Source organism: Glycine max, chromosome 8 (genome assembly GCF_000004515.6).
Source record: "Glycine max cultivar Williams 82 chromosome 8, Glycine_max_v4.0, whole genome shotgun sequence".
Taxonomy (NCBI): Eukaryota; Viridiplantae; Streptophyta; class Magnoliopsida; order Fabales; family Fabaceae; genus Glycine; species Glycine max.
In genome coordinates, this window is record NC_038244.2 from 17,614,936 (window position 1) to 17,640,859 (window position 25,924).

Here is a 25,924-nt window from a genome sequence, read left to right on the forward strand (position 1 = left end):
TAGTAAAAAAACAGAAAAAAACATATGAGAGTGTACTTAGGAAAAAAGGAGAGTAAATATAGCAAAAATCTTGTAGCTTTTAGATGTTACAATTTTTTTTTGGATGAATTAGGGTATTATTTGATCAAAAGTTAATAACTAATAGAGTGAGTTACTAAAATTCATTTAAGGGTTTGTTCACTTTCAATATATGTTTTTTTTACATGCAAAAATAAACAATTAAACACATGACTACTATTTAAAAGATAATGAATCATCCTGGCACACCATATTGGTTTGTTGTTACAAGCCTATACGCATAAGTAAACAGGGGAAAAATCTACTCCCAATTGCAAACTAATAACTACTTGTTTTTTCTGCAAATCAATTACTAATTTTTTCTCTTAAAAAAACCACTTATTTTATATTTATTGCAACAATGATTTTCGTCATCATTAAGTGCATTTTAAGCTAAAATATCATAGTTCTAAATTAAAGGCAAGAAAATTAAACAGCAATATTACATGTACAAGCATAGTACACAAATTTCTATTTTATTTTTATTTTTATTTTTAGAAAAGCATATTAGGCACATAAATTTATGATTTAAATACCTTTTAGTTTTTTCAATTTAGTGTTTTTAAAATTTTTATTTTTGTAATTATTTTTTATTTTTAGTTATTGTAAATTATGTTTTTTTCTTTAAAGGATTTTAGATGCTACAGTGAATAGTAAAAAAATATTATCTAAAGTAATATAAAAAAATAAAACAAATATAATTTAGAATGACAAAAAAAGTAATTTTGTAAGAGAAAAACATAAAAAAATTGAATTACAACAACTAAAAACAGGTATTTAAGTATAAATTTGATGAAAATTTAGATGAGTTTAACATTATTATTAATTTATCTCTTTTAAAAAAGATGATTAGTTTATTACCTAATTAGCCCAGGAAGAAAAAAACATTAGACGAGTACTGAAGTCCCTGAGGCTTGGGTCAGTCACAGAAAAACAAAATCCTAACAAACCCTACGAAGGAAAACGTCGTCCCAACAATCTTGATTGAGTTCAGCGATGGCCCTTGTTCTCCGTCTAGGAAGCAGAAGCAGAAGAAGAAGCGTGTTGTTCTTCTCCACCAACTCCAACTCTCCCTTATCTTCCCTTTTCAATGACAATCTCAAACAATCCTCTCCCTCAAACACCACGCGTTCCTCCTTTCGCACTCCCCCTAACTCCCAACCAGGTTTCACCGACGACATCAACAAAAACCTCCACGAATTCCGCGCCCGGACCACCGCGCCTCCACCGCAGCAAACCTCGTTCCAGAAGCAAACTATTCGTGATTATCTCAGACGTAACTTCGATCAGTTGGATCAGAATCAAACTGAGACCGCTAAGAAAGCTTCACGCCAGAGACTTAGCGTGGAGGAGAAATTGGGGATGTTGAGGCCGGAGGAAACGAAAAAGGATTGGTTTTCCGTGAGCGAGAGGCCTGGCATGATGAGGAAGATGGAGGAGGAGGAGGAGTGATTTAACTTGATTTCGTCTGGCTTGAAGCTTTGTTTGGTATTAAATGTTCAGTCATAAGTAAAAGCATATGACTTGAGATGTTGAGATTAGCTTGCTTCCATGTCATTTGTATTCACATGTTAAAAATTGTAGTTTCCTATATTTTCTGAGTGTTTCACTTGTTTTACGTGGAGGACAGTTTGATTTTTAGTTTCATTTGATTCCTAGAGCAGGGCAAATATATTGTTCTGACTTCTGTTAAAATCTTGAATATGGTCATAGATAGAAGTTTGAACTGGTGACTGCATACTCTCCTCATTCATGTATTGTGTTCTTTGTTTTATCTTGCTGTTGTTTTTCATTTGACCAGCCTATCCTATACAACGCAGATATTACCGTTTATCACCAGTCCGAATTTACTCTGTGAACATAACTGATCAGATTTGTTCTATGCAGTTGCAGTATGACCCTGTCATTTTTATGTAGGGTCCATTTGATCCAAAGTAAAGATAGACTAGGTATATAGTCTACAAAATACTTTATCCCTGATTTAATTCACTCTATTGTGTTTTAGGATGTTCATTCTCATAAAGGTTTGATAGCAATGGTTAAGAGGAGAAGAAGATTACTGAAATACCTTAAAAGAACTGATTGGGATTCCTATTGTTTTGTTATCTCCAAGCTAGAACTACGTGATAATCCTGATCATGGTTATAAAACACGATCGATCTGGTGTGGCAGCATAGGATCACATATCTGGTGGTCAGATGAACGAAAACCCAAAATAAGAAAAATGGAAAAAGACAATCAGCCAGTTGATGGAAAGCCAGCTGGGTTGTGCAGGTTTCATTCAGGTCAGTCAGGGTGTAGTGCAGAATCACCAGTTTTTCAGGTCTGGTTTTTACAACTACGATCCGCATATCAATTACTGATGCAATGCGTTATTCTATTTCTCTTTCTGTACGAGGAGGAGATTGACATAATGGTCAGCCCATTTAATTATTTTTTTTACCAGCCTTGGGTTGAATTTATGACAGATGTTTTCATTTCCCTTGCGATGTTTGTTTTATATGGTTTTGGCCGTCTTTTCCATTAGAATAATATCTCATGTATCGAATGTAGAAAAATCTGACTCTAAAGCAGAAATATGAAGGGCATTTTGAGTATTAATTCTTATTTGAATCAGAAAAACAACTTGAATAATATACAAGCAGTGAATCAAACTGCTGCCCACCTTATACCAATCCTAATAACATGGTAGATATATTAAGAAAATGCTGAAAAATAGCTAGCTCCTGACAAATAGGAGTTATTGATACATGATAGTGAATTGTAGAGATGAAACAGCAGTAGCCACAAGTGGCGTATGAATGAACATTGGGTCAAAGGATCAGCAGCTGCAAGAGAGGCTCAAGGGTAATTGTAACAGGCCTGCAACTTGGAATGATTTGTACACTGAGGCATAATACTTCAATTCTAGAATGGCTTATGTTTGTTTTTTTATACTGATTTTATAGTTTTTGTTTTCATCTTTTTATACTATGTTTGGTATTTTCGGTTAGATGGAGAGCACGTTGTAAGTGGGGAGGTTATGACAATGTGTGTTGTGGATGTATAAATATGGAATGGAATAGAAAAGGGAGGATAGCTGGACAGTTTCTCATCTGATTTTTCTTCTCTGTCCCTGGCAGTGGCAGTGGCAGTTTCAACACTTGAAACTGATTCTCTTTTTTCTGCATCGTAACACAGCAAGACCCAACAACTTCAAATTTAAATAATCGCCAATTTAGAGCTCCACTTACTCAACATAATGGGAAACAAATAATATGGTTGCGAAAGAAATTTTGTTTTGGTTCACTAATCATATTTTATAAAGGATCACAGGTTATTATTTACAACGTGACTTCAATTTCATTTCAAGTTTGCAGAATAATCATTTAAGTGGAATATTCACCACTCATAAAAATAGTGGAATATTCTCCCGTCATATATCAACAGTTGATTTTATTGGTTTTATCTACTTAAATGGGTGTTTTTTTTATTTGTTTTTGGTAATTGGAGTTTTGATATTTTAACAAATTCAACAGTTGATTTATTAGTTTTTATCTACGTACATGTGACACATTTTCATTTCAAAATGAAAGAACAAGGGAAAGTTGTTCTCAGTAGTGTCAAACTTTACGTCGGTCTAAATGATGAAGATAATGTGTTTGGTTTAACGTTGGATGCTTTCGAGTCACATTGAAATATCAGATACATAATTATAAGTAACTTTTTACATTTTTGGTTCCATATGAAAGAATTAATTTAGGATTCAAATTGATTATGACTAGAAAACACTATGACTTCTGTGTTAGGAAAAAATTATATTGAATCTTATTATTAATTTACATTTACAATAAAAACATATAAATATAAATTACATCACTTTAAAATTAATTTTAACAAAAATAATAAGAAAAAACAACATAGTAATCTTGAGTTTAAGTTTTAAATACACAATTATATTAAATATTAGAAACTTAAGTTTTAAGAACTATTATGGAGAGTGCAGGAGAAAACAGTGATTTGCTGAAAATATAATCGTACAATGTTATTAAAAAAAAAATAAGTATTTTTTAAAAATGTATTTCAATAAAAAAAAAATTTGCTTACTAAAAATAAGGAGAAAATTTATTTTTAAAAAATAGAAACAGTTGAGATAAAAGAAAAAAAAAAAGAGAGATATAAGACAGAAGAATACAAAGATAGCAACGGATGTCTGAGCTTCGTTTATTGGGGATGTGCACATATGGTGTAGGTTAGTGTGGGAGACCGAGTTAGGTCTCTCACCGTGAGAAAGTTTTAATGGCCGTTAGATTTGAGTCACTTTAAATGAATGGATGTGATTTCTCAGGGGAACCGGTTGTTGGAGGACATTTTGTCATTTAAAAATATTTGAAAATGGTGACGCTGGTATTGTTTAATTTAAAGAGAAAAAAAAAAACGTGGCCATCTCATTAAGCGGACCTTGGTGACTCTTTTTGTTGAAATAAAACAATACCATACCAGTAACCTATTAAGTCACCATTTTCAAATATTTGTAAAATGACAAAATGTCCTCCCATAACCGGTTCCCCTGAAAAATCACATCCATTCATTTAAAGTGACTCAAATCTAACGGCCACTAAAACATTCGCACAGTGAGAGACCTAACTCGGTCTCGCACACTAGCCTCGTCCGTGCACACATAAATAAGGCTGAAGTGAAGAAGAGATGCAAAGAAAGTGAAGGTTACATTTTCCGTGGAAGATTCGTAGCGTCTTGGCTTGTTAAGCTTCTTTCTTCTTTCTAAAGGCTACATTTTCCATGGAACTGTCAGAGAACCTGCTACTCTGAAATATCAACACTTGCTCAAACTCCACGGAGCACTCTCTTCAAGGCAGATTTCTTGAATTACGAATCTCTTTGCTCAGCAATTTCTGGATGCACTGCAGTTTTCCATCTTGCTTGCCCTGTACCCTCAATTATTGTTCCCAACCCTCAGGCAATTCTTTTTATATATATATTTGGGGTTTCATTGCTTATTAATGGAATTTACAAAAAAAAAAGGTATATCATTTAATCAATTATACATATGATTCTAATTCTGCAGGTAGAAACGATTGAGCCTGCTGTGAAAGGAACCACTAATGTACTTGAAGCTAAAGTGCAACGACTTGTCTTTGTATCATCTATAGTTGCTATTTCCATTAACCCCAATTTACCTAAAGATAAAGTCATTGATGAGTCCTATTCGTCTGATAAAGATTACTGCAAAAGAACTCGGGTCTGTAAATTTATTACATGTGTGCTTATTATGATGTAGACCATGGTTTTAAATTGCGGTTGTGAGCCAGAAAACCCTTTACATTGCGGGAAAAAGCGCCTGATGCGAATGCAATTGCGGTTGTGATGTGATTGCAGAGTGTCAAAATACCTTCACGTTGTGGACCACAATTTAAAACCATGGATGTGGATTTGTCGCTAGTCTTAATCTATAGTGGTATTAGTATTATCTTTGGTTGGGGTTTACTATTTTATTTCAGAGTGTTGAGTTGCAAAATATGTAAAGTTTCAATCATCAAGAATGTTTGGGTTATTGTAACTAATATATCTCACATATGATCCAGAACTGGTACTGTTTTTCCAAGACAGAGGCAGAGGAGCAGGCCCTTGACTTTGCCAAGAGAACTGGCCTTGATCTGGTAAGCATCTGCCCTTCCCTTGTGTTCTGGCCCATTTTACAGTCAACCACTGTTAATACCAGTAGCTTGGTTCTCCTCAAACTTTTAAAAGGTGCCTACTATTGCCTTATCTGATTATTCTTATAACTATACATTAATTTACTTACCGTGCAATGGTAGTTCAAATGCCTTATTGCTTTACATGATAATCACATATCTTCCATAACATTTTTGGTCATGTGAAAGTGGTTTTAAAATTTTTGGTGTCCACTGTGCAGAACTAATTCTGAGTTTGGCCTTAGCAATTTGGTTGACACAGGTGTCATGTCCAGTCGACATGATCATGCTCTGCTTGGGGATTTTGCACTGTCACTAGCTTTCATGCCACAACACTTAAAGTGATGTTGTCATTGTTGTGTATTTTATTTGATTTATACTTAAGAATATCATAGTTATCAAATAATAAAAAAATCATGGCATTGGGCTTGTTTTTTTGGTTTGTCTGAAATTGAAGGTGTTGACTCATTGGAGAAGAAGATCCGTTGGATAGTGGATGTACGATATGTAGTTTATGCAATACTTTTGACTTATGAGAAGCTTGAGGCAAAAGGGAGATACGTATTCCATTCACATAACATCAAGACACGGGATATGCTGGAGAAACTGAAGAGTATATATCCCAGCTACAAATACCCTGCGAAGTAAAATTCTCAGTTTCACTTTATTTATAATTCAAAGGAAAGTTGTAGCAATAAGCCAAGTATCAACCTAAATGTGTTGACCCTTATTTTGGATTTGGTGCACTTGCATAGAAATCTTAGTTATGACCCCAAGCTCCAGCTTGTTGGGTTTGGTCTGAATTCTGAATTTAAATACTATTATTGATAATTTCTTATTTTATTGTATATACAAATCTTGTAATTAATATTAGAATATGTATGATAGATAAATGTTAGTAACACACTCCAACTATTGGATGAAATTTATGTGGGATATCCACTAAACGATGTGTGTCCTACTCTCTACATGAATTTCACCAAATAGAGTGTGTTGCTAGCACTCTTCAAACTGAAAAAGTCATTTAATTAATAATGAGTGCATGTAAAGTGGGTTACTTGTTAAGTCAGTTGTTGCGAGCATAAATACTTGTATTACCAAAATTGATTGAGCCATGAGAAAGAGGGAGGAAATTTTGTTAGTAATGTTGCAACGTTGAAGGGTTTGCAACTTTATACACAAAAAGTTTGAATGGTATGCAATTTTGTTGTAAGAAATGGCATTGATAGAAGGTTTGCAGCACCAGCTCTTCCCTCCAGAAGCTGTATTATAATGTATGCAAATCCTTAATTCTTATATCCCTGGTGTAGTCATGTTAGGTCGAATTACATTAAATTTGTATGATTTTATGATACCTTCCTTAATTACTACTATTACTATGCAAGTGCACGTAGAAGGGGATAAATTATTACCCCCTTAAACAACTGCTTCTATATGTACTATTTTGTAGTTACATGCTTAACAATAAGTTTCATTCATGGCAGCTATACTGAGGTGGATGATTACATAAGTTTCAGCTCAGAGAAACTGCAAAGGTTGGGTTGGAAATACAGGTCACTGGAGGAAGCACTCATTGATTCTGTTGAGAGCTATCGGGAAGCTGGCCTCCTGCAATCAGAATAAATGTGACTTGTTCTTATATATAGATATCCCTTGTTCTGGATGACCACTGAACTATATGCTTGTGACTTGTGAGAATGAACATAAAATTTCCTTAAAGATAGTAGCTATCACGACTAAATTTAAATATGTGGATACCAGTTTGACCTTGATTTGATTTGTATTGGGAAATTTTCTTTGATGGAGTTTGGGTTTAGTGATTTGGACATGTAAAAACCGGATTGGGAATATAACACCCTACTCCCAAATCCATACATATATATAACTTAATATTTTTATTTTTTATAATTATAAAATATCAATTAATTATTTTAACAGTTAAATAATAAAATTATAAATATATGTTTAATTGAAAAATAAAATTTAATTCTTGATTTTATATTTGAAAGATGATGTTATTTATGATTATTTTATATTATTTGAATAAAAATATGATTAATAATTTACTATATGATCTTTAAAAATATAAGTAAATTAATTATTTTAAAATAATACACGAGGCAAATTTCTCTTTTGTTCAAAAAATAAAATCCGATAGAAATGAAGTCAAGTTTAAAGTTTTTATCCACATCTCTATCCTAAACTCACTCTCTTTTGGGGAGACAAGAATGGAGAGCTAAACTAACTCTCATGTCTAATGGACACATTTCTCACATCATATAAATTTCATGGCATATAAATGATCTAACTTTTTAGGTTATTTTTCACTATATGATTTTTAAAAATATAAGTAAATTAATTACTATATGATTATTTATGATTATTTTATATTATTTGAATAAAAATATGATTAATAATTTACTATATGATTTTTAAAAATATAAGTAAATTAATTATTTTAAAATAATACACGAGGCAAATTTCTCTTTTGTTAAAAAAAACCCGATAGAAATGAACTCAAGTTTAAAGTTTTTATCCACATCTCCATCCTAAACTTACTCTCTTTTGGGGAGACAAGAATGGAGAACTAAACTAACTCTATGTCCAATGAACACGTTTCTCACATCATATAAATGATCTAACTTTTTAGGCTAATTTTCACTTTTAATGATGAAAATGTCGGCTTGTTTTTATTTTATTTTTTTTACATAAAAATAGTAAAAAAAATTCCTAAGATTTTTTTAAAGCTATTTTTAGAATTTCTAATATAAACACATAAAAATAGTATGCTATTTAAAAAAAATAAAAATAAAAAGTATTTTCTTAAAGTAAAGGTTGACTTCAGCCTCCATTTGTATGACAACATAAACACGGTTTGATTTGATTATTGCTAAAACTCATTGGCACCATTGAATCTATTTCAGGAAATTGTCCAGCAAATAATTTCTCTTTTGTCACTTAGATTTGTCTTAAATGGCGGCGAGACATCGGAAATCAACTTTAATAAAGATGATACTCTTTGCTTTTTAGTAAGTGTGTTACACTCAAGGAGATTATTTGTAGAGTTTAATTTATTAATTTTTTTTTGTAGAGTTACATGCCTCATCTTTTTCCCAACATTAATGTTACATTCCTCAACTTTTTCCTCAATCACAAAAAAACAACAATAACGAAAAGAATCACACACAGCTTGCAACTTATCATAAGAATGCTACTAACAGTGCAACGCTGTTCTAACAATACATTCTCGTAAAACACATACATTTTTTCTTATTTCTTTCTATCATATCATCCATCTTCTTTTTGTTCCTTTCTTTGTGAGCATGTGTTGTTAAAATAGCTCTACTCTTAACGCACATGATCCTTAACACTGGCAAGTACAATGAGTTTCCTCAGCTAATTGATTCAGCAATAAACACCAACATCAGAAGGTGTTGTTATTGTTCTCAATGATGGTCTTGAAATCTCCACCCAAGCAACAAAATCATCACTCACCAACCTACAATTCTTTAGATTCAACTCTTTCAACGTCCTGCATTTTTCAACTATTTCACCTACACCCTTTGGTGTAACATGCCAGCAACTCTGGATATCCAGAAGTAGTAGTCCACTACACCTCTTTGAGATTATTGAAAGTGCTTCATCCTCAATTCTTGACCCTGACAAGTTCAACACCTCAAGTTGGGAAACTTCAAAGTCCATCATCTCAAACACTTTCATTCCTGTATAGGCCAGGTTCAAATGCCTTATCTCACAGCATCTCTTCAAAACATCACCAATACATTCACCAGAAACACCCTCGCAACCGGTTAAGTCAAGAAGCTGCAAACTGGGGCAAATGGAAACAAATTTTATCAGACTTGCATCACTCAGCAAAACATTATCACCCAAATAAAGTTTTTTCACTTCAAGGTTGACAAAAGAATCTGGCATTGAATCTTCTTCTTCTTCTTCCCCTTCCACCCCAAGATATGTTCTCTCCATTTTGATCTCACTGAGCGAAGAACAGTTTCTTGTGAGTATGAAAAATGTTGAATTGGTCAGCTGGCAACAACCACTAAGGTTTATAGAAGTTAAGTTAAGAAGAAATAGAGATAACTTGCGGATACATTGATCAGTTAAAAAATCAGCTTTCCGAAGATCCAAGCATTGAACAGATTGACATTTGGATAGCACATAAGAGATTCCTGAAAATGTGCAATTGCAGCAGTTTTGGAGGATAAGTTTCTTTAGCAGAAGACCTCCACCTTCTGCAACTGCAAAGAGAAACTCATCCGAGATAACAGAATTTGACAAATCAATAGCAGTTAACCTTTTCAAACTGCTGAATGAATCAATCAAATCCAAGTCAATGGGGGCGAGTGTTAAACCAGGTCCATGTATTCTTTTCTTTTCAATGTTAAAGGAAATGGAATTCAAACCGGGTCTGAGGCGGATCGCGGAGGCAATGCCTAATTGAGTGATCTTAAAACAGGTGAAGAATGAAATCTCTTGCAATGACAAACAGTTTTGGCATAGAGAGAACAAGGATTTATCAGTGATCAAGTAATTACCAGAGATATTAATCTTGCGAAGATTCTCAAGCATTGAAGACAGCCTTAGCACCCCAAAATCAGATGCTTGAGAATCCAATGGGAAGCTTATGTCAAGCTCTTCGAGAAATGGGAAACAATAAGCCATGACTACAAGATGGCTATCGCGAAGAGAACCAATGTTTGAGCAGATCAGCACCCTCAAATTTTTCATCTTTGAGCCGAGTTCTCGCAAGCCATCAACAGGAAGTGTTCTCTGGTTGGACAGATTAAGCAAATCAAGTTCCAAACCGGATTGTGAAATTTGACGAAGCAAGCCTTCATGGTGGCTATTCAAGTGACTGAGGTCTAAGATTCTGAGCCTTGGAAACCTCAGGAGTAGCCTAGGAAGGACTGGAATGGTTGGATCATGTATTGTGAGAGAAAATTGAAGCCGGTTTGTGATGGAAAGGAACTGCTTGCAAACCAAAGATAGAGATTCCAAATGACGACCATGGCCAATGAATCTGAACACCAATTCCCAGCATTCTTCAGGAAAATTTTTCACTGACATCATGGTAAATGTTCTATCTATCAAGCACTAGAACAAGTTTAAGAGGGGAGGGATGGTAAAAGTGATCATCAAGCCACTATATGATCAGTAGTGTGGCTCAATGATTTAAAAACAAACCAACTCAATGGGGTGGATATTTATTTAACAAGTTTAGGATTTGGTGATCAAGATGACGAAATGAAGCTCATGATTCTTGAAGAAGCCTCCTTGCTTTGATATTTGACTAGTGCTGGTCCAAATCATGAAGCTCTAGAAAGTCTTTTGCTTGTTAGGTTGGCATATGTTATGGTGATCTGTAATTTTCACTTTTAAGGCTTTTACTTTTCATTCAGCACTTTTTTCATTCAACAAACAAATACTTTTCAATAAAATTACCACTCTTTAAGACATTTCCTTTTATAACATCTAGTCTTATTGCATTACTCTCTTATTTACTTTTATTGTACTAAGTTACTATCTTATAGCCATGAAATTTGTATAAAAGTGCAGCGCACGACTTCCTTGAATATAATGATATTCAATTCAACATACAGGGTCTGTGACCATGACGACTTCCTAAATGGTTCATGCATACATGAAGTAATTTTAAATAAAGAATTGCCATTGGGGTAAAGTAATTGGAAAAGAAACAGATAAACGCTGCCGATGGTATTCTTATACATGTTGATGCTATTTAATAATACTGGTCATAAGATATGATCTTCATTTGAATAATTGTCTCGCAAAAGATAATAATTATGTATCTATTTATGAGTTGTGAGCTGTGGAGGGCAAGCACAGCAACTATTAATTTAGAATTCATCGTTTGGATGTGTTTTTGTGAAGAATTTAAAATTTTGGAATTTTAAAATAGAATTTTAAACAACTAAAAATCTGGAATTTCAATTTCCTTTTAAAAGGTGAGAAATTGAAATTCTCTTATTACATTCTTCTCCAAGAAACACCGTATGATTGTGGAGCATCGATCGGGTCTGAGCATGGAGGAACACGTATAACTAACAGATTAGTCATATCTTATCTTTTCTTTTCTTTTTTCTTTCATTTTTTTCACCCTCATAATTTTAACTTTTTTTATCCAAACATAAATTTTTGAAAATAAAAGAATTTCAATTGAAGTATTTGAAATTCTTAAAATTTAAAATTTTTCAAAATTTTAAAATCCTCCGTCCAAACACACTCTAAAATAAATTACTTAAATTTCACCTATTGAAAATGCTCTAAGGATCTATTGAAGATGCTCTAAGGATCGTAATATAGGACTCTGCAAAAGAAAAAAAATATTAATTTGTTAGATGAATAGGACCAATCTGACTGCTTAAACTACCGTCAAGAAAATGCATAATTATTTTGATTTCTGATTTCTGAATCATTAAAATGCATTTGGAATTCTGTATATTTCTGCACATTTACACAAATCTACGGCAAATCATGTTCTTTAATGGGAGAGGATTGACATCAACATAATTGACTTTTTCTTAATTTTTTTATTATTGGGTCAATATGGGCGAGTCTCAATAAATAACCAATTTTACTTTTTTTTCAGTAAATAAAACTAAGTTTACTTTTTCTTAATTATTTACATTTTAAAATATTTTCTGTGTATCAAGGCTGTTTAATTGATAATTAGAGTTTAAATTTATGGATAATTAGAGATTAAAGTAAATCTTATTTTTCTAATAATTTTTATCATACACAGTAAAAAAATTAATATTTATGACCAGTATGTTACAAATTAAAAAAAAGTGATTTTGATAAAAGATAATATAGTGGATTATTTTTTAGAGATGCTAATTTGTGTTTATTTACAATCATTAAAATCACTTTTTATATAAACAATTGATTTATGATAAATTATTTAAAATAATTTATGATTTTAATCAGATTTTCAATTCTTTTTTAACTTTTGATTATTTTGAAAAACTAAATAAACGCATGAATTTTTTATAAAAAAAAATATGAAAAAATTGTAACCAAAGAACCTTAGACTGTGGTTGAAGAGGAGTTTGGTTGGTATAAAAGAATAGAAAAACCAAAAATTTATTGATAGTGCTAGACGGCTAGTTGTTGCACAACATCCTTAGTTCGATTTTGCATTTGTTTGATTTTTATAAATTTTGCACAAAAGAGAGTTTTAATCATACTCATATCAAATTTTTCAACAAATTAAAAGACTGATCTAAACACACGAATCCATATCATCATTGATATTGCTATAAAAGGTTCTTGAAATTTGTTGATAGTTAAGATCCCATCCAATATGATATTTTGTTTTGGGCCTGCTTTGTCTTCTTGTTTGTTCACGTTTGGTTATTTGACCTAACATATTATTGAATGTTTTTGGTCATCCAAAAAACAAGGTTGCTAACACTTAACACTCACTCATCATCGGCCCAAAAAAGACAATAATATCAAGCTGTTTTTGAAAGTTGACAAATCTCATCTAAACACAAAAAATAGCCAAACTGAGTTCTAAGACAGGTTGGAAAAACCCAATATTTTAAATAGCTGCTAATGGTAGTTGAAATATCAAGTTTAAACTTATTTCTCACTCTAAAGTTGCCCTTCAGTACCATCACTTGATAAAATGGATAGTGAAACTATTTCCAATAAGCATAATCCAGAAGAATCCAATACAAGTAATATAATTCATGGCGTAGCAAGGAAGAGCAATACAATTTGGAACTGTATTATATTATATAACACTCAAATCCAACTGCTTAAAATGTATGCTATTCACACTTCATAATTAAGAGATGGTTACAAGCATTATCAAAACCAAAAAAATGCGACCAAGGTACACAATTACAATATCATGGGCAAACTGTCTAAAACAACAAATGTAAACTGATATACTCCCACTTTCCAGCTTAAGTCCCTCTTCATCTTCTTCTCTTCTTTATCTATCTTCTCATTTATCACTGCTATTGCTTCTTTTTTTTTCTCTCTCTCTCCTCCCAGCGATTGCATACACAATTAGTGATCGATGTGAAAGCATCATCGACCCTTTCAATTTCATTTCTCAGAAAAGCAGCTCAAGGAAGCAAAAAAAAAATCCTCCATTTCAGAATTCATTCATATCACTGCCAGAGCCTCATACTAGCAAACAAGGTTTTAAATTGCGGTGACGATTGCAGTTGCAGTTCAAATACCACAAAAATGTTGATTTTTCCTCTTTATATGAACTTATAAATAACATAAAAAATTCAAGTTCATAACTTAACTTTAAATTTGATCCATTCTACTCACGATTTAACTTATAAAAATAGCCTTTGTACTATTTTGAGAAATTTCAATACCAATTCCCAGCACTCGTCGGGTAAGTGTAATTCTGATTATGGCATTGTTAATGTTTTTTCCTATATCCAATTCTGAATTCTAACCTCTCTCGATTTATGTGTGAGAGTGAGATTACGGTGGAGTCTGAAAATTCAAATTTAAAATTTAAGGAATACTAGCGTAACCTCATCCAACTTTTCGGATCAGATGGGATCCAATCCCAAACCACACTTTTAATTTTATTTATTAGTTATTAATTAACTCACGTCTCACGCTCCGCTCCAAGTGGGAAAATAATGTGGACCAAATTAAGTTTAAATTAAAGGGAAAAATTATTATTATCATTCTATTTTTTTTTCTATTTTTTTATTAATTAAAAAATATTCAATTATTTATGATTATTTCCCTCGTAATACTATTTGTTTTTGGGAAAAAAATCTTTATATTATTTTATGATAACTTTAAATTTAGAGTTAGGGAGGACGAGTCCTGGTGCAGCGGTAAAGTTGTGCCTTGGTGACTTGTTGGTCATGGGTTCGAATTCGGAAACAGCCTCCCTCCCCCATACCTTCGCATAGCGAAGAGGCTCTGGGCAATGATTGTATTTATAAAATGTGAGAAGTAATTATTTTGATTATATATGGAATTGAAATTTTTATCATTAAAAAATAATTTAGTTTAATTTGAGAATGATTTTCTAGAAATTTTATATATTTTTGGGAATACTCATTATTATGTTGTACAACTAAGTACTAAGTTTCTAGAGATTCACAAATTTTACACTAATTAATAGTGCAAAACCATTAATGCTCACTTAAATCAACAAACAAACAAAATTAAGAGGAATTAGTTAAGTAGTTCATAAACTCTCTTATTTTTTAGTTCAATTCTTATGAATAAAAAAAATTTAACAAACAAAAACTAGAGAGAAATCAAATATAAAGACACAAATAAGATTAAAATATTAGCAAGATGAATGCCATTTTTTTTACCAAGACTTTTGAGGTTTAATTAAGGTTAATGCACGTAACTTAATAAATATTTAATACTACTCACAAATTATATATTTAGTCTAAAATATGGGTATATATATGAAGTTTTGGAATTTGTAAAAATCAATAATTTTGAAGGGGAAAAAAAAACTAAAATCCTAAAACATTAAGAGATTTGATCAGGAGAAAGTACATTGAGACTTGAGAGATAAATGCATGATTATATGAATCAAGAGATAGAGGAGAGAAATATTAGATGCAGATAAGAAATAATATATCTAATCAGGAGATGGGAATAGAATGAGTACTGATAAATGCTTAGAGCATTAGAGAGAGGGAGATTATTACACGAAATTATGAAAAGAAGACCAAAGAAACGAATGAGAGGCTTGAGCCAAGTGAGAGATGAATATTTTGAGCAATATTTTTTTTATCAGCAAAAAACATTAGTGATTAATTTTATAAAAATGTTAGTGAAATAAATTTGAATTCACAGCTTTTTTTTTTCAATCACCAAAATAACTCGTAACTCCTTTTGCCTAGAGCCAGAGTTAGTTAGAGAAGTTTTCAATTTTTTCGTACCAATAAACCAACATAGGTTGAAATCTGAAATTCTTTGATTTTGTTAATATTTAATACTACTATTTTCATTAAAATTCTTCAAACAAAGTGAAGGCTCATCAGCCAATGGTGAAGGCTTATAAACAAAGTGAAGGTTTATAAGCCAATGGTGAATGGCGACGGCGGCTCTTCAGGATCAGGAACCAAATTCTCCCGTGGCTCCTCCGGCAATTCTGGTGGCGCTAAGAAAACATCCGGTGTGCCCTCCGGCAGCTCCGGTGTTTCGGGCACAGTAAAAACCGGTGGCGTTGAAAGAAACGGCGTGGGTTCAAGTGGAGGGGGAAAGGAAATGTCTGGCAGTGTTGGCGTTGAAAGGAAAGGTGGCGAAGGTGAGAATGGGACATGTGGCGGTGCATTACTGATGAAGGGGTTCGGAGGTGATAGCCATGGAAATGTTGGCATTTGAGACATTGGAGGGGGAAGAACAAGAGGTGGAAAAAGGGTCGGAGCAGGCGGCGCCGGCGGAAGAGGTGGTGGGGAGGGTGATGGAGGTGGGCAGCAGGGTTGAACAGGCGGCGGTGGTAATGGGCAGCAGGGTGAAGCCGGCGGCGGTGAACATTCCGGTGGTGGTGGTGACAGCGATGGACAGGCAGGAGGCGGCGGTGGCGGTGGTGGTGGTGCAGAATATTGCACAGGTGGAGGGATTCTTGGTGAGTAAGTTATTGGTGGAGGAAAAGGAAATGATGGAGTTGGTGGTGTTTGGTCAAAAGGGTTGTGAGGGCACGTTAAGGTAGGAAAAGGCCAATGGCCACATTTTCCAATCAGATATAGGTAAAATGGATCACAGTATGATCTTGTTGTTCTAGATCCTCTTAGCTCTGCTTCATGTTTGTGATCTTGGGGAGCAGCAAGAGAGTGTGCGAGCAAAACAACTAGTGCAAATACAACTGTAGTCGTCACTGTATTTGCTTTCTTCATTTCTGCTGCTTTAATTTGGATTCTCTTGGCTCTGTGAAACTACTACGTGATGTCTAAACTGTATACTATTATATACATGCAACTTTAATAGTAGTAGAATTTTGTTACTATATAGTTTAGTGTTATGTGTATGAATGTGCGTGGAAGGCTTAAATGCAGCGTGTACATGCATTCAGACAAGAAGTAACAACTATACAGAGATAAGAACAAGAGATACGGTATTTTAATGGGTCTGCAATGCTCATCAACCATGCGCTCTCTCTAATTGACACACACACAAATCAAATGTGAGGCTTCCTTTTCTTTTCATTTTCCTTGTGTGTAGATCCGAGATTTGCAGGCAGAAAAAAAACATGGTGAGTTAATGGAAGGAATTGAAGAGATGCCTAGTTGTACGTGCCAATACAATGCAGTTGTGAGTGGTAAGCATCCCATTCCTTTGCGTGTCAAATCCTTATTCCAAGCATTTGCATGCATACAAACTTAGAGCCCCTCCTCAGTACTCAGCTATGCGAAGAGGTGTTCATTGGTCGTTGGCATAGCTCCTTAACCGAGGGTCTACATTTTGCAAAGAAATAAACAAGATTTAGAAAGTAAAAAAATGATATTGAATGTTGTTTGTTGAACATATAAGTATGATAAGTGAAAGTGATATAAAAAGAGGAATAGAGAGAAAATAAAAGTTTAAATTATGTGTTTTATATTTGAGGGTGTCAAAATATCATGTTTTTTTTTTAAATTATTTTCATTCAACAGTATGTATAAAGATATATAGAAAAACACAAAAGAAAAGTATGCGATAATAAGACTGATGCGTGATGTGTTGAAAAGAAATGAAATACAAAATGTTTCAAAAATATTATAAAATTATGTTATACAAAGAATATTTATATAAGACAATTGCTATTCATATTCCTTTTTTTACAAATACACTCCCCTTCATATTTATGCATTTCTTTTAAAATTTGCCCAGTCTTTGAAAATTAAGTTCCAATACTTATTGATAATACATTTTGTTACAAGTTTTTTTTATAAAGCGAACACCTGAGGCAAGAAAACATTGAGCATCCCAATTATTTTGTCACTCAGCGTACAAAAGCAAACTGAGACAACCAAGAAATTTTATTAAACAAAAAACAGATAATAATGGGGGCAAAACCAAATTCATGGCAAGACAAACTATCCAAACCTAAGTTTGTAATTCTATTTCTATTCCTGTCAAAATCTTAGACCAAAAATGAGGGATAACATCACACCAATGAAAGCCGTCATACAAAAACGATCTTTGTTACAAGTTGATAATACATGTTAAAAATTAATTTGTGAAAAAAAAATTTAGCTATTACTCTAATGGAATGGCTTTCTTTCCTTCTTTTATTTCATTTGTGTTATTTTTATTTTTTTCTTTACTATTCTTGATAAACACTTTAAAATCTTATTATCTTGTTTCTGATCTATTTAAGGGAAAAGAAGTGAGTTGCTAAAAGTATACTTCGTCATTTTGTTTATCTGAGCCATTTATTTGGTCACGATTTTAAAAGTTAGGCCAAGATGTTTGAATCTGCGCTGCTGTAACAAGCTGCCAAAGTATAAAGATATATCATTTATCTCCAGACTACATACACCTTTTAATAACTTACCTATCAATATTGAATTACATTTAGTCAGCTCTACATCTCCCAACCATTTTAGATAAAATTCTATTTCAATTTTCTATTCAATGGTTATATTTTTAACCTTGTATTGTGAAAAGGAAATTCCACACGACCCTAAAACACGTATGCAATTAGGTATAAAAGCATACATAATTAAGGATTTCTCGCCGGAAAACAATATTTATCAGTAACAATGCTAAAAATACATTTCAATATGATTTCAAAATAACATAATGATAACATCTCCTGATAATTTGGTCTTTCTATCCAACATTGGATTTTCTGGACAAATCTCAAATATTGGATGATTTTAACGCCCATCTATCCTACGAAGTTCAACGAGTTTTAAGAAAATAAACGACAACATATCTAATAAAAGATGGCTATGCTGTCAACACTTCCAGGGGGACTTGCTTTACTCAAACGGTGTAATGCTGCTGAATTGTACCAATGTCCAGTCCCTTGAGTTTCACGACGGATTCGACATGTCCCTTCAATGTGTAAAGCTCCCGCAATCTAGAAAACAAGCATTATATATCAGATTGGTTTTGGTTTCAGCTTTAACTAAAAAGTAAGAAATATTACACGTTAGCATTAATTAATTCACTGCACACTTACCTTGCAACTTCAGCTCGTTTCCTAGCCTGATCTGCGATATCAGACAATTCACGGTACTTGTTCTTTTCACTAAATATCTGTTCTGTTTCAGGAGGATTCAACCCATGTAGTGTGCGTTGAGCTGTGACCCATTGTGCTTCTCGCTCTTCCTTTCCATAATCCTTCTTTGTTGTGAAAGCAGTCTGCATGTCGTAGCGAACAAAAAGGCATGCATATGTATAAGCAAACTGAGCAAATAGATTTGTCATTTATATCAGGAAATAAAAGTTTGTCATTTAAGTACATAACATTGAAACAGCACCTTATTCTCGGTAATATTATTCCATGCCCTGCCACTCAAAAAATATCGAATGCCGAATTTAAGAAAATCCAACGGAATGTAGAAAATGATGCTGTAAAGCCAAATGACACCAGCCCAGCCCCACCCAATTCCTTTCATCCTTGCAAAGCCCCAGTTTGCATAGACAGCTATGATTGTGGCAATCTACCAGTAAAATAAAAATATTTGAGTTGAGTAATTTGTTATACTCGAGAGAGAATATGGACAAATAAACCTATATAATACAAGTACAACTCACCAGCTGTGCAATTACAAATGCTGTAACAAGCAAGAGACCCGGGCGCTCAAGAAAAGAGAAGTTCCTAGACCGAGTAACAAAGATGAGAGCCTGGCTTACAATACTCACTTGAAGGTAAACAGCTGCTGTGAGCTCATCCTGGTTATTCCTGATAGGTCTGACACCAAATTTTTCGGTGAAGAAATCAGAAGCATGAGCTGCCCAGAAGAAGACAACAGTCATTATAGCAAGGTAGGTACCAAGCACTATGCCTGTGACAAAAATCTCATTCAACTTCCATGAATCTGGCCGAGGTGATGGCTTCACTCTGTCCTTGGAAATGGTCATAATTGTTCCGTCATTTAGTATTGCAATGATCAAAACCATAAAAGGTGAGAAATCAAATTTCCAGATTAGAGCTAGCAGCAAAAAGCCCAGCACGATTCGGATTGTAATAGAAACAGCATAGATGGTGTAGTTCTTCATTCTCTGGAAAATGGCTCTGCTTGTCAAGACTGCACTCACAATCACACTCAGGCCAGGCTCTGTCAGAACTATGTCGGATGCACCTCGAGCTGCATCGGTTGCATCAGCCACTGCAATCCCAATATCTGCCTTTTTTAGGGCAGGAGCATCATTGACACCATCTCTAGTCATCCCGCATATGTGCTTTCTATCCTGGAGTATCTTCACAATCTCATATTTGTGCTCTACATTTCACATCAATCATTAGTTCAAGAAGTTATTCGTAACAAAATTATGTCTCAATAGTAAAATCCTCCTTCAAAATTAGAAAATTTTCAGTTTATCTCAGGACCAAATTGCAGCAAGTCATTGAATTGTTAGGATCACCAACTAAAGGCACATTTTTAGATAAAGCTATTTACCAGGAAAGACACCAGCAAAGCCATCAGCCTTTTCAATAAGCTCATCAACTGGAAGTGCAGCAATAGACTCATCCTTGTGATCGCCAAGGAGGGAGGAAGAAGGGTACATGTTACTTCCCATGCCAAGCCTGCGAGCAGTCTCTTTTCCAATAGCTAGCTGATCGCCTGTAATCATTTTAACGTTCACTCCAAGATGGAGAGCACGGCGAATGGTCTCTGCACTGTCATGCCTAGGTGGGTCAAAGAGAGGCAACAGACCCACAAACTGCCACGGTCCTCCTGGACTCTCCTTGGTCTTCTCTGGAACTTCCTGGTAGTAGATAATAATAAATCACAAAACTAGCTTTCATTAGAATGATTATCGCTGGAGATCAAAGGATATGGGTGTACAAAGAACAACAATTAACTTACTTGCTTGGCAACAGCAAGGGAACGAAGACCACGATCAGCAAATTTTCCGATAATAGCATGAGCTTCCTTCTTCACATCTTCCCGGACATTGCAGAGATGTATAATCTGGCAAAAAATCATTGAGATACACTAATGATAGATATGTATAAGTTAACAAGAAAGATCAATCTTATGCAATAAAAGATCTATTTACCTGCTCTGGTGCCCCTTTGCTTGCTCGGTGCCAATTGCCATTGATGTCTATATATGTGATGGCCGTACGCTTGTCCACTGGATTAAAGGGTAAGAAGTGCACCTCTTTGATGCCATCTCTGGCCTGTAACAAGTGTGAGAAAGTTGTTAACACAGTTACAATCTATCAAAGACCAAAAAGATAGTGATTATTAAAATGTTTGATATGCTTGTTAAAAGAGCTACCCTAAGAGATTTTACAAGTCTAAAACCGAGGCCATTAATCAGGCCAACAAGAGATCTTTATGCATGCAAAATATTAATTTTTCTTGTATTAATATGGAGGTGCGGCTCATCATGCTCATATCCCAAAACTCTCCAATTTATCTTACTTCATGTCATGATCTTATTCATGCTATAATCAATTCACATCCACATGGATGCGAGAGATCTAAAGAATGATGCAAATTGTTTGCTCCGTTTATGCTGCGCGTTCTAGTAATGGATACTAAGGTACATAGGCAAGCAGAACCTAGCAAGTCAATATATCATTCAGAAGAAATTACAAACCTCCTTCGGGTCACCCAACATTCCGACAATGCAAGCATCAATAGCATCTTGGTTCTCTACCCTAGACGCTCTAGCTCCTAGTAAAATTACAATGTCCTTGTCAGCATCTTTTGCAAAAACCTGCAATATGGACAAGTCACTCCCATGATTAGTAAATCAGAAATAGCTATAGACAGTTAAGCATACCACATCAAAATTGATTAGTTGAATATTAAATTGACGGATCCTCATTCATATATTTGTTCGTGATCTACATCTACTGACCTCAATCAGAGTCTTGTCTACAGTGAGCTTGTTCAGCGTTAGAGTGCCAGTCTTGTCACTGCATAAAACATCCATCCCAGCCATCTCCTCAATGGCGGTCATCCTCTTAGTGATAGCACCTTGTTGGGACAGCCGATGAGAACCAATAGCCATAGTCACTGACAAGACCGTTGGCATGGCAATAGGAATCCCTCCAATGAGAAGCACCAATAGATTGTCAATTCCACTCCTATAAGGTCGGTGCTGAATTGGGTACATGACAATGATCTCTATGACCATACCCACAGCTATTGAGCAAATGCAAAAGTTACCAATGGCTGTCAATACCTGACCAAGTTGAAACCCATCAAATGCTATCAGACAGGTTGAATACACAAAATAGCTGGCAAACATCTTCACAAATCCTTAGTAGAGGAAGAGCTAGAGATAGTACCTTCTGAAAATGCCCTACTTGGTTGGTGCTGTCCACTAAGTGAGCAGCTTTGCCAAAAAAGGTGTGTACCCCAGTAGCGATTACAACAGCCTCAAGCTCTCCTTGCTTAACGGTAGAGCCGGAGAAGACTTCATCACCAGGATTCTTTGAAACAGGCAATGATTCACCAGTAAGTGCAGATTGATCGATCTTGATTGGATCACCATCCAAGAGACGAGCATCAGCTGGTATGATGTCTCCTAACTTGATGCTGATGATGTCTCCTGGTACCAATATAGCCGCATCCTCCTCGGTCCACTTTCCATCCCTTAGAACCTACCATCCATTCAACGTAATTGAATCCTACTATATGTGAATACAAGACCGAGCAAGACCTTAATGAGTATATATGTTAGTTATACCTTGGTTTTGGGAGCAAGACCTGCCATAAGTGCAGCAGCAGCATTGCCGGCATTATTTTCTTCAATAAAACTAATGGTGGAGTTGATAACAAGCAATGCTAATATTCCCACGAAGTCCTGCCAATCTGGTGGCTTGCCCTGTGTGTTTCAAAGGATGCCAATGAGAATGAAAACCGACTGAAAATAACAAAAACTCAGTAAACAGTATGCCATTACAGGATTATTATATTTTTTCTTTAACTTCTAGCTAGGTCAATTGAACATAAAAAAAAATGACATTTTATGTGATACGTGTTTAGTAATCTTTATCTCTCATTCTTTTTTAGACATACATTTAAAAGTACACCCAAAAGGAAAACAAACAACTTTTTATTAGCATGTTCATGAAACATTTTTTATTCTTTTATTTTTTTTAAATGCATAGTTACCCCTCCATTGGCCATTGCAATCGCCATGACTGCAGCCGCTTCCATGACCCATGACAGAGGATTCCACATAAACCCCAAGAATTTCAGCACCTTACTTTCCTGTTTTCAAAATAGTTTGGCAAAGCTTAGTAACTGATTAATTGATGAGCAACGACATCCTCTCAAAACTGACCAAAGTTTAAAGTAAAAAACAAGTTATACAATAATCCAAATAGCAACTGGTCAGGTAGGGATTAATTCATTGCCTTCTTTTCTTCTAACTTGTTGGGCCCAAAAACTTGCAACCTCTTTAGGCCTTCCTCAGTTGTGAGACCCTCCTCCGAACAATTTAACTGTGCGAAGACTTGCTCCAAAGGTATTTTCTCCTGCAACACAAGCATGCAATCATCATGATTCAACCCAATCAACATGGCAAAAATCAAAGATTACACAATATAGCTTCCCAATAGAAAAAGTGTAACACATGATTCAAACTACGTAGATAGAATGATGCAATGCCTGATTACTAGAAAATTATGTATGCTCTAAAATTCCAAGAGTGACAAATGCAATTGAAAAATGAATGCTTCCTCGAATAAGTGGACGTAGAAGAAAACGTTAGTGTAACATCTATCTATTAAATATAAAAGGATAAAATATGTTTTAAACTACTCAATTTTCGGCCAAAATTTATCTTAATCTTATACTTTAAAAACAATCATTTTTGGTCATTGTTTTTTTTATATATAATTTGTGGATTTTGTTCCTCAGGGCATACTAAGTTCTATAAAGAGATGAAAATATTAATTATAAAAATACAATGACCAAAATCATAGTTTTTAAAAATATTAGACTAAGGTTTTAAAAAATAATACACAACCACGACATCAAAGTTTTTGAACTCTTTACAAATTGTGAGTGCAATTATTATTTAAAACCTTGATAAGAAAAAATGAAGACTAATTTTGACAAATTGAAGGACCTTAAATACATTTCACCCAATAAAAAAAACAATATAAAGTCTGTTTAGCTTAAAAGGAGAAGATCAAAAGCTTCACTAACAAATAAGATTATACAAACAGAAAATTATCCAAAAAAAACTAATAAAAATACCAATAATTAATTTTTTTTTCATGTAGCAGACGCGTGATGATATTTTGTTGAAGGCATAATGCTTATATGACGAATTTTTCGACGTAAACTAAAGGTATTCTGAATCAGAAATCAAATGCGGGGGCAGATTAAAACACAATTGATGAGTCGCAGCCAGGATCGGAAATTTCATGTGTTCACAATACAAAATTATAACTCAGTGATAGTCAAAATTAATCATTTCACAAAATGACAAATACATTTGAAGCATCAAAATCACTCCACAAAATGACAAAAAAATACATTCGAAATCATTATTATAAATAATCAGTTGGCTATTACGCACGCAGAAGCATGAATTTCATAACAACGAAGAGAAGAAGACGAAAGGCGAAAGGATACTAACGAGATCGATATTTTCATTCTTCAGTTTTTCGAGATTATCCATCGCCGATTGATGGCAGAGAGAGAGAAAAAAGGTTTGTTGTTTTGGTTTCAGTAGCAGCGCCGCTCCAGCTCCTACTGCATGTCTGCATAACTGAAACCTTCAGTGGTTTATATATAATATAATGTGCAAGAGCGAGAGCCCAATAACATAGTGTGACTAGTTATGAATCTCTCTTGATTCGCGTGAATTATGCGATGCAATGCAATGCATCATGCATGTACCATACACTGCGCGTTTTCTAATTCTCTCTATAAATAAATAAATACTACCATACTACTTTGCAATTCAGCCTAGAGAATAAAGTAAATAAATTATTTCAGCTGCTGACAAATAAACTATGTATTTGTTATTTTTCTATTAAAATTTGAAGGCTTAAATCCGATTATGGATGGTATTCAATTTTTTAAAATTTATAATTTTAGTTTTTTATTTTAAAATAGAAATATTTAGTAATTATATTTTTAAAATATATAATTTTTGTACTCCTATTTTCAAACGGAGGACATTTGATTTTTAGGTTTTCTAAAATTCACAATTTGTGTCCTTCAATCAAATTCAAAAAGTGTTGACGGTAAGGAATGAATTTGATGTTACACAAATGAATTTGAGTAACGTGATATAAGATTATTTGTTTAATCCAGGGCCTAATCAATGATAATCTCTTGACTTTCACACTTTTGATTTTAAAAAATTATTAAAATCATGAATTTTACAAAAATATAGATTAAATATCTCTATTTTAAAATAGGCTAAACATTATTCTTTGGACATTAATTAAGGACATAAAAAGAAAAAGATTTTTATTGTGATTCATAAAATTGTGTTGCACATAATTTTTTCCCTCTCTTATAATTTTCACAATAAATAATTTCTTAACAAATGTCTTAAAAACACTAGTTAGCAAAACTTTTTAAAATAAGGAAACTAAAATTATGAATTTTAAAAAATAAAAAAGATTAAATATCTTTATTTTAAATGAGGAGATCAAAATTATTTAAATTTATTTAAAATTACTTGATTGTTTTTTCTAATCATGGTATTAATATGAAATTATCCTTAAAAAATATCGATAATTTTTTTTCAGAATAAGCACGTAAAGATAAATATTCCTAATATTCCTCCGCCAGCACTTACTATATCTTTGGAACAAAATTTAATTTAAATAAATAAATAAACCGTAAATACTAAAACTAAGACCAAGCAGCACTTGCATTGTAGTGGTTGACTCACTCACGGGTTGGGTGGTTTTGACTTTGGGTTGGGGTTGTAAGCCGTAAGGTCTTTCTTGCGCAATAATGTACAAACCTAAAAGCTTTTAATTTTATGGGAAAAAATAAATAATAATAATAATAAGATTCAAATTCCAAA

General features: G+C 33.7%; 4 protein-coding genes and 1 pseudogene across 6 annotated transcripts; 2 read left to right on the top strand and 3 right to left on the bottom strand.

The window, feature by feature from the left end:
* The first annotated feature begins 960 nt into the window (after positions 1–960).
* LOC100527419 (uncharacterized) lies at positions 961–1,800 on the top strand. Its single transcript, NM_001248879.2, has one exon. It carries the CDS (start codon positions 1,054–1,056, stop codon positions 1,507–1,509), a length of 456 nt encoding a protein of 151 aa, NP_001235808.2. The 5' UTR covers positions 961–1,053; the 3' UTR covers positions 1,510–1,800.
* Positions 1,801–2,281: 481 nt separating this feature from the next.
* LOC100811026 (cinnamoyl-CoA reductase 1-like) lies at positions 2,282–7,685 on the top strand (annotated as a pseudogene).
* A 1,118-nt stretch (positions 7,686–8,803) lies between these two features.
* LOC100811565 (F-box/LRR-repeat protein 2) lies at positions 8,804–11,068 on the bottom strand. Its single transcript, XM_003533037.5, has one exon. The coding sequence runs from the start codon at positions 10,836–10,838 to the stop codon at positions 9,156–9,158; it is 1,683 nt and encodes a 560-aa protein (XP_003533085.2). The 5' UTR covers positions 10,839–11,068; the 3' UTR covers positions 8,804–9,155.
* A 4,752-nt stretch (positions 11,069–15,820) lies between these two features.
* On the bottom strand, positions 15,821–16,642 carry LOC102661822 (vegetative cell wall protein gp1-like). The gene has a single exon (XM_006586359.1). It carries the CDS (start codon positions 16,640–16,642, stop codon positions 15,821–15,823), a length of 822 nt encoding a protein of 273 aa, XP_006586422.1.
* A 1,835-nt stretch (positions 16,643–18,477) lies between these two features.
* LOC100796279 (plasma membrane ATPase) lies at positions 18,478–24,568 on the bottom strand. Of its 3 annotated transcripts, none has more exons than XM_003531680.5 (14): positions 24,515–24,568; positions 23,283–23,402; positions 23,038–23,136; positions 22,610–22,747; positions 22,209–22,523; positions 21,776–22,102; positions 21,512–21,631; positions 20,964–21,086; positions 20,771–20,875; positions 20,360–20,669; positions 19,494–20,182; positions 19,217–19,399; positions 18,916–19,097; positions 18,478–18,813 (listed from the first exon to the last, which is right to left on the bottom strand). In XM_003531680.5, the coding sequence occupies exons 1-14, from the start codon at positions 24,554–24,556 to the stop codon at positions 18,717–18,719; spliced, it is 2,850 nt and encodes a 949-aa protein (XP_003531728.1). In that variant the 5' UTR covers positions 24,557–24,568; the 3' UTR covers positions 18,478–18,716. The 3 variants fall into 3 exon arrangements, with proteins under 3 accessions (XP_003531728.1, XP_040874259.1, XP_040874260.1); XM_041018325.1 differs by having other exon boundaries at positions 20,360–20,665; positions 20,767–20,875; positions 24,515–24,556; XM_041018326.1 differs by lacking the exons at positions 23,283–23,402; positions 24,515–24,568 and having other exon boundaries at positions 22,610–22,753; positions 23,017–23,121.
* Between the last annotated feature and the right edge of the window lie 1,356 nt (positions 24,569–25,924).